The following is a 14555-nucleotide window of genomic DNA, read 5'->3' on the forward strand; positions in this document are numbered from 1 at the left end:
GCAGGAATGCAGAGTGAGGTCACACATACTTACATCCACCAAGGTCGGCAAGGTCAACTTAATGATTTATTGGTCAAAAACTGACAAAAAGCTCAATACTGTAGAAACTATGATTCTTAGAAACTTAGAAACAAAGTGTAGCATGTATTGTCAACATATACATTATAAAATATCATCTCAAATTTGACCTCTGACCTCTTCTTCAAGGTCAAAAGATTGATCTGAAGGTCAAAGTGATAATAATGCTATATAGAGCTGTGTTTATTAAAACTATATTCCTTACTGCTGTTGTTTGTATTGACAGCATATAGACATATAGGGAATGATATATCTGGATTCTAGATATCATGTTACTTTGGACCTCTGACCTCTTTTTTAAGGTCAAACGGTCAAACTTTCACAAAATTGTTTTTTTTATTTTTAAATTGTGTGTAAAATGCTTTTGCTTTTGTTTGTATTGGCAACAGTTAGGAAATGATACGGCTATTTGGGGTTTCTTCTGTCATATAGTTTGCATCCAAATATCATGCCAGTTGGTAGATCTGAGATGTGTTATATCTCTAACAAAAGTATTATCAAGTGAAAGAGACAAGCTGCTAGTTAGAAATATGGTGTAGTATCATATTATATAATAGGCTCAAGTTATTGACAAATCAACACTCGTTATCCATCGCCTACTCCCACACATTTTGTTTTTATAATGAATATATACAAAATAAAATACCACTTCTTTAAGAGCAAATACAGCCCAGAGAACGAGCTGCCTTGATGGAGGTTTGTGCTCTTGGAGTGCTTCTTGTTTATTTATGTAATAGTCTCTGGCTCTATCTCGCCTCCTTCATATTGCCAATGCAAGCATAGTGGCCAGTATTTCCCAAATGTAACTATTTGCAGTTTCTTCTTTTCACTGCCCCGCTGAACAATTTACGAGCTTCATTGATTTAACTTAAATTACTGCACCTCAAAAAAGGAGACATTTTCACACCACCTGCATTTTGGTGTTTATTTGCTCCAACTCACACATGATCCGCTCGATGCAGTTGTCGCAGCGGCATCGGGTCACCCGCTAATGTTCTGGAGATATATTTAGATGTTAAATCATGTTAGGTTAAGTTCTTAGCAGGTCAGTTTTTTTTTTTTAAATCAAAAATTTTCTCTGCTAGGTGTTCCATTCATAAGGGTCCCCACAAAGATAGCCATGCAAATATATGTGTATGTACTTGTTAGTATTCGTGTTGTGAGGGGATACATGAATGTCATATTAAAGTTTCAATACACATGCACCCATAAGAAATTAATTTTTAGTGTGAAGTCATGTGTGAGCTTAGATGTACTGTAAGTTTGGATTTAGATGGAGTAAAGGGAACTGATGTAATCATCAAAATAAGACTGTGTGCTCTTGTGGGCACATGACAAGTACGGCAGGTGAAAGTGGTCATAAAGTTGCCCGCTTCTATATTTTCGCTGATGTATTTTTCAGTTTCTTTCAGCCTCATTTCTAACATGACTCCTGTGTGCACTCTGTCTCCACACACACACACACACACACACACACACACACACACACACACACACACACACATTCTGTTCAGGGAGTGCATATTAAGCTAGTTGTCAAGGCGACTGTCTCCCAGTTGCCAGGTGTGATTTATATCGCCATGGTGACCCTTGCCTGTTCTCTATTAGAATGTCTCCCTGGTGATGAGAAGGCGCTATACACAGCAGCAGTATCCCATTTATTGCTTTCTGTTTTCCAGTTCCAGGTGTGACTGGTGTAGTTATGGGTGGCGGCTCTTTCTCAGTCTCTCTGTCTATTTGCACCTTTGTCCCAACAATTGGAAGCTTTTTCTGGTCTTTTCATGCTGCACAGTAGGTGATGTTCCTGAATCGGAGCGTGGAGAAAGCACAAGAAGTGCACTTTTATAAATGCACTGGGGTTTTTTTCTGTATTTGTATTGTTTTTAAATAAGCCAGCAAAGCTATTATATGCTGTAAAGTGCTTCAATCACTTTTATCTTATTCCCCCCTCTCAGCCTTATGGAGCCCTGTAGAACAAAGACAGTAATGTTTATCATTAAGTCCTTTACATTTCCTCCCTCACAAGACTATTGCAGGGCTGTTTCCTTTTACAGAAGTAATTATTTCTGCATGTGTTTGCCAGGCTCTAAAAAATGCATTTAAAATTTTACAACCACTCCTGCACTGGCACAACAAAACAAAACAGTTGCTCCGTACACAGCTGGAAAGGGCGCAGCTATAAAACGGTGAATACATTTTACTGAGTGACGCTGCATATGCACTCTTTGGATGCATTAAAGAGAACTAAAAACCAGAGTCAAGATGACTCACTTGGATTAAAATTGCACACTTGGTTCACAGGCACAAAAAAGCTTCAGTATTTGCTCCCATGTTGTGAACAAAAAAGTGGAGCTTTCAAACTGTTGAGTAAGTTCAGCCTGTTCTCATTTCCACTACAGCAAATACTGATGTACTGTAGAAGTCTCTGGCACCTCAGAGTGTCCTCTGAGTTTGATTATATGACACGCCAACTGATGCTTTTTACATATGGGTGCATGTTAAGCAGCTTTAGAAGCATGCCTTCTCTGCTTTCATGCTGTTTACTACAAATTCTGACTCTACCTCCAACATGTGAAAATCCCAGCCGATTCATCGGCTTTTGAAATATTCAAACCAGCCTTGCCACATTCAGTCCACTTAAATCACCTTTGTTGTCCATTTTAAAGCTCGCTTTGAACTTCAGCAGGTCGTCTTGACCATTTTGACATTCCTTAAGGAATGCCATGTGATTGGCTGATTAATTAACAAGCTGAAGAGCTGAACAGCAGTGCCAAATAAAGTGGGAAGTGGGTTAATATGTAAACATAGCATACTGATTTGGGCAAACATTTCTCACATGAAACAGAATAATAATACGTAATGGGCTGTGACTGAATCTAGTTTACTTGTAATGATAAATAACATTAGCATAATAACTGACTGTAATTTATAAGGAAGCCATTAATCTGCCAGTAGAACAGCTGCCATTTCCTTGTTTCCATTCGTCTGCCACTCGATCTAATCTTCTCTCTTTTTGTGTTGCGGTAATTGAAAGTTAAAAGATTCAAAATTCAAGATTCAAAGTGTTTATTGTCATGTGTCACAAGAGAAAAGGCATTTCTTTGTGCAATGGAATTTTTTCTTTGCTGACCACCCACAGATTAATATATAAATAAATAGCTGAAGACAGAAAAGGAGACAAAATATGGAGATTTGAAACAGATGTGTGCAAAAGAGCAATAGCTTAATATGTAAGATGACCAGACGGTCAAAAAAATATTATTACTGTTCAAAATGTGTCAGTGAGTCTGATGGCAGTGAGGAAGAAGGAGTTAGTGAGTCTGGATGTTCTGGATTTCACACTTCTAAACCTTCATCTCGAGGGCAGAAGTGTGAACAGTCCGTGTTGGGGTGTGAGGGGTCTTTGAGGATGGAGGCAGCTCTCCTCTGGACTCTGTGATGGTAGATGCTCTGCAGAGAGGGCAGCGGGGTCCTAGTGATCTTCTCCGCGGTTGTTATCACTCTCTGCAGGGGTTTGCGGTCCATAGCAGTAGTGCTGCCGTACCATGCAGTGATGCGGCTGGTCAGGGTGCTCTCCACAATGCAGCTGTAGAACCTGCTGAGGATCTTGGCCGGCATACCAAATTTCCTCAGCCTCCTCAGGAAATACAGCCGCTGCTGAGCCTTCTTGACCAGCTGTGTGGTGTTCAGTAACCAGGTGAGGTCCTCAGAGATGTAGACGCCCAGGTACCTACAGCTGCTCACCCTCTCCACTTCAAGGCCCTGGATAGACAGCGGTGGGTGAGGCCCCCTCAGAGTTAAAAGTTAACTTTGTAGCTATTTATAAAAAGGAAAAAAAAAAGCTCTGTGCAATAACCTGGATTTTAAAGTAGTAATAAAAAAGACCTTCGGTTAAACAAAAGTTAGAAACAAGATATTGTGTGTTGTTAAGTTGTCTGGTTACTCTTTAAGAAACAATTTTATCCACTTAATTTTAGTAAATGTGACCAGATTCTGTAGTTTTTGGCTTCTAAAACTAACTGCAAAATTATGAAGGAGTGAAAATGAAACTAATCAGGGAGTGAAAACAAGGTGTGAAACACAAAGCTCCAGAGGAGGAAAAATCACGCTCTGACAAATTTGTGATTTATTAATATTCTTAAATGCAAATTCAACACCCTAATGATGCAAATTCTGTTTTCTTTACTTTCCTTCCAAACGTTTTTCCAAGCACACAGCAGTTTTGGCATTAATTTCATCTGCTGTGTTCTGAGAAAAAGAATCAAACCTAAGCGAGGCACAAAAGAGTGGTGTGGGTGTAGCGGAGAAGATGATGTGACTTTGACAGCCATTGTGTTCTTGTTGTTAAAGCTGTTATTCTTCATGATTAGACCAGCCAACTAACGGACAATCATCTTATTGAATCGATTTCCCCCCAAAACGGCGTCTTTTTATTCTCATCTCATCAAAAACAGACAAAAAATTCCAAACAATGATGTTGATAATATTTTCTCAGGCTTTGTTTGTAGTAGTGCACATATTGAATCATCACAAACATCACAGACCAAATTAGTTTGTTTGTAAAAGTTTGTTCTCTTTAACAAAAAGACACACACACACACTGTGAGTCAAAATGAGTAAAGTCATTCTCATACATCCTTTGGTATCCATGACTACAGGGTGCCACTTTGGCATTTATGAATTCTTCATTAGCTCATCAGTGCACAAATGTGCATGTGTATGTGTGTGTGCATATGCACGCGGCACACACTCACACGTGCGCGCACGCACGCATGGACACACCTGTCGCTGTATTTGAGAACAGCTGCTGAGGTGTGGATATCCCCTGATCTGTCAAGATGCCTCAGCTGATAGTGTGAGAACGAGCGAAAGGGCGAGAGAGACATAGCAAATGGAGGGGGCTGGGGGTGGGAGGGGGGCATGAGGACGGTTGCTGAAGAGGTGTTAGGCAGGGAAAGAAGAAGTGAAACAAGGGGCGAACAGAAGGAGGGGACGAGACAAAGAGAAGAAGAAGAAGAGGCAGTGAAGGCTGATCAAAAGAGCAACTGTAGAGGGAGACTAATAGGGGAGCCGTCTGATGGTGAAGGTGAAAAATGTGAAACCAAAGAAAGCAGAAGAAGAAGAAGCGAAAAAGAAAAGGTCAAGCATTTTAGTGCATAATTCCCCAGTTGCAGTGGGTTAAATCAGGGTTAATTCTTCGATTAGCTTCGAATTGTAGTTGTTGATCTGGTTCACCCTGCTGAAAACTACACTGTGAATGCTGCAGTAGATCCTCTTTTGGTGAGGGTTTTTAGGAAGATGCTCTGTAAGCGATGGTGAAATTCAATGCATTTGTTACTTCTAGGCTTCGTTTTTGTATTTCTATGCTATACAGTTATCTTTAAAGCTCCCCGAAAAGCCTCCTGGTGATCGAAAATGCAGCGGCAGGAGAGCTAACAGGGAACAAGAGTAGGAGATCACATTTCTCCTGGATTATCTTCTCTTCATTGCCTCCCTGTTAAAGCCAGAATTAAATTACAGGGTTAGAATATAATACTATGTTTGCATCAAAGCTCAAGCGTGCTTAACATGACATTACACTGAGATATGGTTAAAGATGAGCCAGGTTCACAGCCCTCTGGTATTTACTGTAGCCCTCTGCTTGCAGGCCTTTGATTTGTCAGGGTTGATCAGGTTAAATAGGAGCTGCGTTTTTGTCAGACAGTTAGGGCTGAATGTGAAGCAGTAGTCTGACATTTTGGCAAATATGCTCATTGTTGTTAGGGTAAGATGTAAAGAGCCTAACAATGGGCAAGTTCTGCAAATTACCTGTGTCTAGTTGTCCTATAAATACAATGCATCAATGACCTTTCACTTAAATAGCGTAAGTACTTTAAGTAATGCATCAGTATTAGTAGTGTAACTAATGTATTGGTATTTCCAGTACTGTGCTAAAGTCTCAAGCCACCCCTCGTTTCCTTGTATTTTCCCTCCAAGGAGCCAAACATTCTTGTAATTTTTTAAAGTGGTCTTGAGCAATAGTTCTCCAGGTTTTCTGAAGGTCTTTCAAAGGTTGCCTTTGGACACTGGATGCTTTTTCACCCAAGGGGTGAAGTTCTGTCCAAACATAACAGGCAACAAATGAATAATCAGCAGGCTTAAAAACCATTGAGATGAACTCACATCCTTAAGAAACAGGAAATAATCCAGCAGTGACCTGACACAGGACCTGAGAGATGCATCTGGGGCTTCAGTTGATCCATCTACTGTTCACTGAAGCCTCATCAGAAATGGTCTCAGTGAAAGGTTTAGTATCAAGAAGCCGTTTTTAAAGAAAGGAACAGGAGAAAAGGTTGAGGTATGCCAAATCATGCAATAACACTATCAGTCATGGATTGGCCTCCCCAGAGCTCAGACCTCAACATTATTGAAGCAGTGTGGGATCATCTTGATACAGAACAAAACAAAAGGCAGCAAAAAACCAAAGAGCTTTGAATGTCCTTTAACAAGCCTGGAGAAATATTTTAAGACTACTTAAAGAAGAGACTTTGTCTATGAAAGTTCAGGCAGTGGCTCTAGCAAATTTACATGGAAAATATATATTTCCATGTATATTTTCAGGTGATTCAATAAATCCCTGTATCTATTTCCCATTTCTCTAGAAAAATATTTTTAAAAAGAGAGTGACTTTTGCACAGTACTGTATGTTTCCCTCTTAAGAAAATATAAATACAAGAGCCTACTCTATATGAAGCTACAAACCGCTAAGCTAAGCTAACTGGCAGTAGTTTCAGAGTAGGATCAGTCCACTGATCACAGCAGTGTTTATTCGGCCTCTGGCTCCTCATGTTTGAGTATCCTTGTGAGAGATGCTGATCCCTAAATTGCACCTGATGCTGAGATCGGTGCCTTTACTGGCAATAGTGTATCAGTACATCAGTTACATGCTAAAAATGCCCTGTAAATGCAGTCCAACCCACTAATGTAAACCAACATGTGACTGCCAGTATGAAGAGACCCACTTGAAATGTCAGACGTGCTCCCGAATGAATATTTGCAGGACCTGTGGATATTCTTTCCCCTTAGTGTAGTCACAATGGGGAGGGATCACTTCATAGCATGTGGATACTGTAATAGGATACAACTGATCCTTTAAGGGCGTATGTGAGTAGGCCAGCCGGGAGGGGAGCAGAAAGAAAATAGCTCACTAATTTGTAAAACTTAGACGTAAGCTCTAGAAGCAGAAGAAGAAAACAAAATCCCAAGTCACTTTCCGTGCGCACCGTTTGCTATATAATCAGTATCTGGAGCTTGTTTATTTAAAGTAAATGGTGCATTCAGACACGAGAAGATTACAGCTGCCAATAAACAAAGGGACTCGTCTTCCTTTGAAACCTATTTAAAAGCGAATTAAAACTGAGAAAGCTTCATCAGTGTTTGGAGGAGAGAAGAGAGCGCACTGGAAGGAGCGGGAAAGGCCAATCAGTCTGCTTCATTGTCTTTTCAAACCACTAGCCGAGTCTCAATTAAACTCTGTTATTGAAGGCCCTCAAAATAACCGCAATCAGTTACCTTTGTCTGAAAGTCTCTAATTCAATGTGAATTTTAAATATTGCTGCTACAAATGAACTGTAATTTAAAAAATTGCTGTTCTACTGCAGGAGAGGGTTTTTTCCCCTTAACAAAAAGGTTCCTTTTCATCTGCCCCCTCCCCACCCCCCTTTTTTTTATCTGGCCTCAGTACTTTTCAGTCTTTGCGGGGGGGGGGGGGGATAACGAGCATCTTTTTCACCAACAATGCTCTCTCTTCCCAGTGCTCTCTGCTCTTTTCTTTCATCTGCTTCACCTCTCGTCCCCTCCCCGGGTAATTAATCCTCCACGCTGCCGACGCGCAATTTTCCACCCATCCCATTTCTTCTCTGGTCGTTTGTTTCACCACTGATCTTTTTCATCTTCTGCTCCCTCCCCACAACTTCTTCCACTGTCCTATATTTACAGCTCTTCTCATTACACTAAGATTATTGGGTTTTTACTTCTCATCGGGCGGTGATTTAAATTCAGGTCAGCTTGATTGAGGAGGTGGGAAAAAGGTGGACATCAAACATCCATACCTGGGATAGATCAGAATTTATTGCTGCTAATTATCTCCGGGAATGTTATAAACTGTGGAAATGCATAGCCAAAACTGCTTCCACTGTCTAGTCCTGAAATAGGAATATGATAGGGGGGAGCAGGCGTTCCCTAGATGGAGGCAGACAAAAAGCAGTTTTGTTATTTCTGGTGAGCAACCTTCGCCGAACACCGACTTGCATACACTTTTTGCTATTTGTGATGCAGGAAAAGCAGCTGAAGAAAAGCCCTATAACCTTTTGTATATTGAGCATCTCTCTTGCTGCGGCCTCATGCGCACAACTTCAGCATGCTGACAAATCCAGAGCTTTGGCAGGCCTGCTGAACCTGCGTTTGTTATCTTCCCCACCTGAAGGTCTGGGTGATACCAAACTGTTGCCTTTGCTTTTATTTTATTTGACCGACTCGAGGTTTGCATCATCCAACTGCGACAGTCTGAGTACATTATGTCGTGATCTAATCAGTTTTTTGGACAGCAGGAGGGGGGGGGCATGATGGATCACTCTCAAAGCGTAACAGAATTTATTGCTCAGCAGGAGTTCATTTTACGAGCTGGCTATAGATGAGCCATCTGCGCTCCTTTCCCTTCTCTCCAACAGGTGTGGTCGATGGATGGCTACTATAAGGGCAGACGTGTGCTAGAGTACAGGACCATGGGGGACTTCACAAAAGGCCAAAACTTCGTGCAGCATCTCTTACCCCACCCCTGGGCGGGAACCGGCCACGTGGTCTACAACGGGTCTCTCTATTACAACAAGCACCAGAGCAACATCCTGGTACGAGACTGGGTCACGATCAGTAACAGCTGATGCTGATGATTGACGGTCGAGTAAAATGAGATGCTGTACGTGTATGTACGTGCATATGCGTGTGTGTGTGTCTTTCTAGGTTCAGTACCATTTCCGCTCTCGCAGTGTGTTACTCCAGCGTAGCCTAAGCGGTGCAGGATACAACAACACCTTCCCCTACAGCTGGGGAGGATCCTCTGACATCGACCTCATGGCAGATGAGACAGGACTCTGGGCTGTCTACACCTCCATCCCAAACGCTGGAAACATTATGGTCTGTCTCCGTTTTCTCTAACTTTCCTTCACAGAGACACATGAGACACATTGCCACACAGCAAATTTTGACTGATTTAAGTGTTATGACTAGCACACTGAAACAGAGAGAAGAAGCTGCTGTGCTGTACATCAAATTCATGTGACAGCCAGGATCTTATGTATGGTACTGGATCTTAAGAAAACACCAGCAAATAGAAACATCCAGCAAAAGCACACGATATGCAGTGGAATTTGAATAAAGCAAATACAAATACAATGAAACGCAAATACAATGAAAACAAATGACAGAGATCGACAAAAAAGCCACACGCTCACAAAAAACACCCTTCACAAGACACAACAGTTGTGTTTTGGGGAGACAGTTAGTAATTAGCTGTGCCCTAAATCATATCCTCACCATCATCTACTTTATAATGCACCAATGAACATTGTGCTGTTTTCAGTGAAGACAGAAACTAGTGATTGAGTGTTTTCTGAATCAGTTGAAATGTAGGGTCATTCTCTCATCCACCTCCATCAGATAGAAGACCGATTTATGGCTCCTTGGCTTCTCTTTTCAAGCCCACAGTTTGCATCCATCTTTTATGCAGACGGTCTGTGATACTGTGAGGCCCTTTAGAAAACAAAAAATAAAAGTCCTCTCTCATGTACAATCTACGACAAACACGCTGCTTTCAACAAATTTCACCATTTCTGCAGCTACAGATTTACCTCAGCTTATTCACAACCGTGTGAGACGGCATCATTGCCAACCCTGTCCTCTCTGCCTCCAGGTGAGTCGCCTCGACCCTCATTCGCTTGAAGTCCTCCACAGCTGGGACACGGGGTTTCCTAAGCGGAGTGCTGGGGAGGCTTTCATGATTTGCGGCACCCTGTACGTCACCAACTCCCATCTGGCCGGAGCAAAGGTCCACTTTGCCTACCACACCAACACCTCCACGTACGAATACACCGACATCCCCTTCCACAACCAGTACTCCCACATCAGCATGATGGACTACAACCCCAGAGAGAGAGCACTGTACACCTGGAACAACGGTCACCAGGTCCTCTATAATGTCACACTGTTTCACGTTATCAGGAGCGATGGATAGATTTACACCTAAAAGATATAAATAAAAATGAAAATGAAAAAAACAAAGTAGAGATGAAGGAGAAAGGTTTTTAAAGGACACTTCAAAACTTGCAAAAATACACACGCATGCACACACACACGCACACAACAGCGACTGACATCTCAACAAGGTAATAAGTACTGTCTGTGTTTGAATTTGAATGACTTCTAGATGATGTGAGCTCGCTGAGCTAATAACTAGACACAGTACATGGTTGTCAAACACCAGTCTAAAGGTCACAGACAAGAGTGTTCATCACCGCGACGATGGGCTTAACTGCCTCTGCAGCAGGGACGCTGATAGAAAAGAAGGAAGTCAGACATTTTGAGCTCATCCATATTCTGTTACGTTTCATTCCACTCGTATATCAAGAAGTGACTTTGGAAGTAGAGGTCGCATTGTTGGAAAAAAAAAATTATATATATATACACACAGCTCATGAACTGAATTTCACCTCGCTTCAAACCTCGAGCTATGACGATGGCCCTGACTGAGATATTCCGGGTTTGTGATGTGATCGTGGACGTGTTCAGTCAGCATGGTTGTTCATTCAATAAAGTTTACTGTCAAACTTTGCCAAGACTTCTTTGTCCTGATCTCTACACAACATAGTATACACAAATACACCAAAACAAAAAAGGCTTTGTGCTTTCTCTCCTTCTACCTTTCTCCACTTGGGTATCTGGTTGGATGGAGCCTCATGAATTTAGAGGATTAAAAAACACAAACAGGGAACCAAAGATGTCCTCATGGGATGGCAGGTGTAAGCAGTATATTCAAATAGCCACAGATGCTCTTCAGTGCACATCTTCCAGAACAAAGCAGCATCCAATCATGTGACAGTCTGCTAAATTTTTCCTTCTTAACGTTAGCTTTTCAGGATCTGCTTGCTATGTTGTGTGAGGTACTTTTTAACATGGCTTTGGAAGAGCTCAATACAGAGTGAAAAATAAAGAGTGTAATGGATACTAAAGGGCAGTGACGATCGCACAGTGTCTGGAATGCCATTCCTATAACCAGTGCACTGATTGCAATTAGCTCCTCAAGTAGAGCTGGGCGATAGAACGATAACGATATGTATCGCGATATAACTTTTACTCAATAGAGAAATTAAGCTATCGCGATAGACCTCGCCGCTCTTGTCCTCTTAAAAAAAAAAAAAAAAAAAAAAGGTCAGCCAATCCAAATTAAGTAGCGCAGAGCCGAACCAATCACAGCCGCAGCGTCACGTCGCGTGACTTGTTACGTACAGCACAAGTGCCAAGCCGCACGTGTGTTTGTTTGGGAAGCAGCCAGCGGGTAATGGAGGAAATGAGTGTGCCGACTAGAAAAATCAACCGAGCGTGACCGAAGAGAAAACAGATGATGTTCCAATGCCGGAGAGATTGTCGAACGGAAGAGCCATAGAAGTTCCGTAGTGTGAAGGTATTTCGGCTATTTCAAGTCTGACAAAAAAACAGAGTAGCGTGCACTGTAAATTGTGCCGAAAGCAAGTCTGGAAATACAATAAACTGGTGCATGCGTCACACTGTGCGCCACGTTATTGTTTCGGTGAAATGAATTTCTACAATACTGTTAATTCTACTCTCTGCAGTGTTTAAATGCTTACATATACACACAGTTACTGTCCCTCCACACACACGACTCTGTTCTGCTTCTATGCCCCAGCTTTGTTTACTTTTTCCCACCGAGGCTTCTAGACTTCTGATTGGCCAACATTTCTGCACGGTTAGGAATCTAGCGCCACCTGCTGCTTTGGCATGTTCATAGCAGCGTTTTCCTTCATTTCTGCCTTTATGTGTGGACGGGATTATTTTTTTAAAACGAAAACGGAAAATCTCCGTTTTCAAAAATACCCGTGTACATGTGGATGTAGCCTCAGTCTCTGACTGGAAGCGCTAATTCGTCATTTGGCTTTTGTCAGACTAAAGTAACTGTTAAAACTGTTTGAAAAGCTCAGCTATACAACAAGGAGAGATTGAGAATTTCCTTTTAGTTCTCAGTTTCTTTGATATTGACAAAAGTTAGTCAGTTTTGTCTGTTCTTCTGTAAAACAAACTAAGATTTATTTTTAGAATTAATATTTTGTTTCTAAGTGGAATTGACAATTTAGTCTGTTTCATTTGTTCTATTTTGAAACTTAAACGCTTTAGCGGCTGCCTTTTGTGTAGTTTGCAATATTTGCCTTTATTTATCTGAAAAAGTCTCATGTTCCTTAAGTACATCTACCCTGTTGAACTTATTATGGGAAATAAATATTTAAATAAAAACAAGCTGCTGATTATTTCACATTTTACTTGTGAGCAACGGCACATTTAAATCTTACAAATATAGTTATTTGGCTTATATCGTGATAGATATCGTTATCGCCTGAAATGAAAAAAACATATCGTGATATGAAAAAATCTCATATCGCCCAGCTCTATCCTCAGGCATGCAGCAGTGTGGTTGGGCAGCTGGCTTCCATGAGTCAGTAGACCATCTCCCACATGTTGCTGTGACAGAAAATACAAATGCTGCTTACAAAAACACCTGAAAAAGCCATAACTCCACATATAAACAACTGGTTCCTCCAATCTTAATAACAATATATGGAAAATGCCTCTTATGTTTATGTGCTAGCATTCCCAATGAGGGTCAAAAAATTGAATTTTTCTGCAAGAAAAAGCCCCAAATGAGCATTTCTAAGGGAAAATTATGTGATCGACATGTTAGTAATGATTTCCACCATGTACCAAAGGAAACTTGGTAAATTGTGGTTAGTGTAAACTGTGTCTCCATTTTTCCTTCTCAGTTTCTACACTTACTAGAGTGATTATGTGTTGGACACACATATTTCTTAATTTGGGCAAATTTGAATATCGAGCTGATGGTAATCTTCTCTCACAGCAATTATACATCTGATTTTGAGGTTTAGCTTTGTAAGTAACCAGGTGAGCATATCAGGGGACAGTTTGTCTGCACTTTATTTCTCTCATGATGGTGATAAAAATCAGTTTATTTTTTCATTTGATGGGTCAAACTACACGTTTACTCTTATGCTGTGCATTGAAATTTAAAAGGATAACTAGCTAGCAAATTCTGAAAAGAATGTAAGTGTAGTCTGCCGTAACGCCACGTTTAGGAATAAACAAGCACAGCATATTGGCACAAAGACCCCAACTAACTGTCAAGCATGGAGGTGGAGGGGTGATGATTTGGGCTTGTTTTGTAGCTGCTGAGCCAGTTGCGAACGCCTCAACATCGATCCCAAACATATCAACAATCTCGAACAGAATGGCTGAAAAAGGAAAGAATCAGAGAGTTTCAGTTGCCTAGTGAAAGTTCAGACCTCAACCTGATCGAAATACTGTGGATGTGTATAAACAAATCCCTGCTAACCTCAATAAAAGAAGGCAATGATATACAAAAGAGTTGGTCAAATTTCTTCCATGACAACACAAGGTACTGATAAAGTCATAGAGAAAATGACTACTTCAATTATTGCTGCAAAGAGTCATGAGAAAACTTTTTTCACAGTACTGTAAGGAGCTGGGCCTTGAAATTTCAGCTGGTAGCTACCAAGCGTCAGTTTCCTTCTTACTGTATGTGGATGTCTCTTTAAATACTAATGTTTCTGTCATCATGAGGTCTCCCAGATGATACATTGGTGCTGTACGATAAGATAAAACTTGATGCACATTTTACTAATTTTTAGCAAATGTTCTTAGTTTTAAAATTATTTTAGGGAGTATAACAAGTTAATGCGGAAGGCAGATTCAAATACGACTCAAAAACACACAAAAAAATATCACGCTTTTTATTATCCCAAAAAAAAAATCAGGCAGCTGGGACAACTCGGAATAGGATGGTACACCTGTAACTAAGATCCATGTGATACAAATTAGTGTATCGCAGGTAATCACAGAGAAGGAAAACACACAAGGGCAGGATGTCAGGATCTGAAATGACAGGATGGCTCAGTTAAAAAAAAAAAAAAATAATAATAATAATAGAAAACTTCACAATACAAAGTAGAGTCAAAGATTGAAGAAAATAATAGCACTGTGTGCTGTATAAAGCACCCCCCCCCCCCCCCCCCCAAATAAAAAAAAAAAAATTAAAAAAGATTTGATGATAACTTGTTTTCCGATGTTGGACCTCAGCTTGAAATCAAAAAGAGCCCAGCTGTGTTACACGGGATTTGAGT

General features: G+C 40.8%; 1 protein-coding gene across 3 annotated transcripts in view; it reads left to right on the top strand.

The window, feature by feature from the left end:
- The window catches only part of LOC146572253 (noelin-2-like), a 38833-nt gene extending 27892 nt beyond the window's left edge, over positions 1-10941 (top strand). For all 3 annotated transcript variants that reach the window (XM_085276290.1, XM_085276291.1, XM_085276288.1), the window contains 3 exons: positions 8787-8963; positions 9076-9249; positions 10025-10941. In XM_085276290.1, the coding sequence (XP_085132416.1) occupies positions 8787-8963; positions 9076-9249; positions 10025-10345 (672 nt within the window). In that variant the 3' untranslated portion in view covers positions 10346-10941. The remainder of the gene's footprint in view (positions 1-8786; positions 8964-9075; positions 9250-10024) is intronic.
- The last annotated feature ends 3614 nt before the right edge of the window (positions 10942-14555 follow it).

Source organism: Mchenga conophoros, linkage group LG6 (assembly GCF_057382185.1).
Source record: "Mchenga conophoros isolate Kocher_MC1m ecotype Shallow Benthic linkage group LG6, M_conophoros_male_GT1.1, whole genome shotgun sequence".
In the NCBI taxonomy this organism is placed as follows: domain Eukaryota; kingdom Metazoa; phylum Chordata; class Actinopteri; order Cichliformes; family Cichlidae; genus Mchenga; species Mchenga conophoros.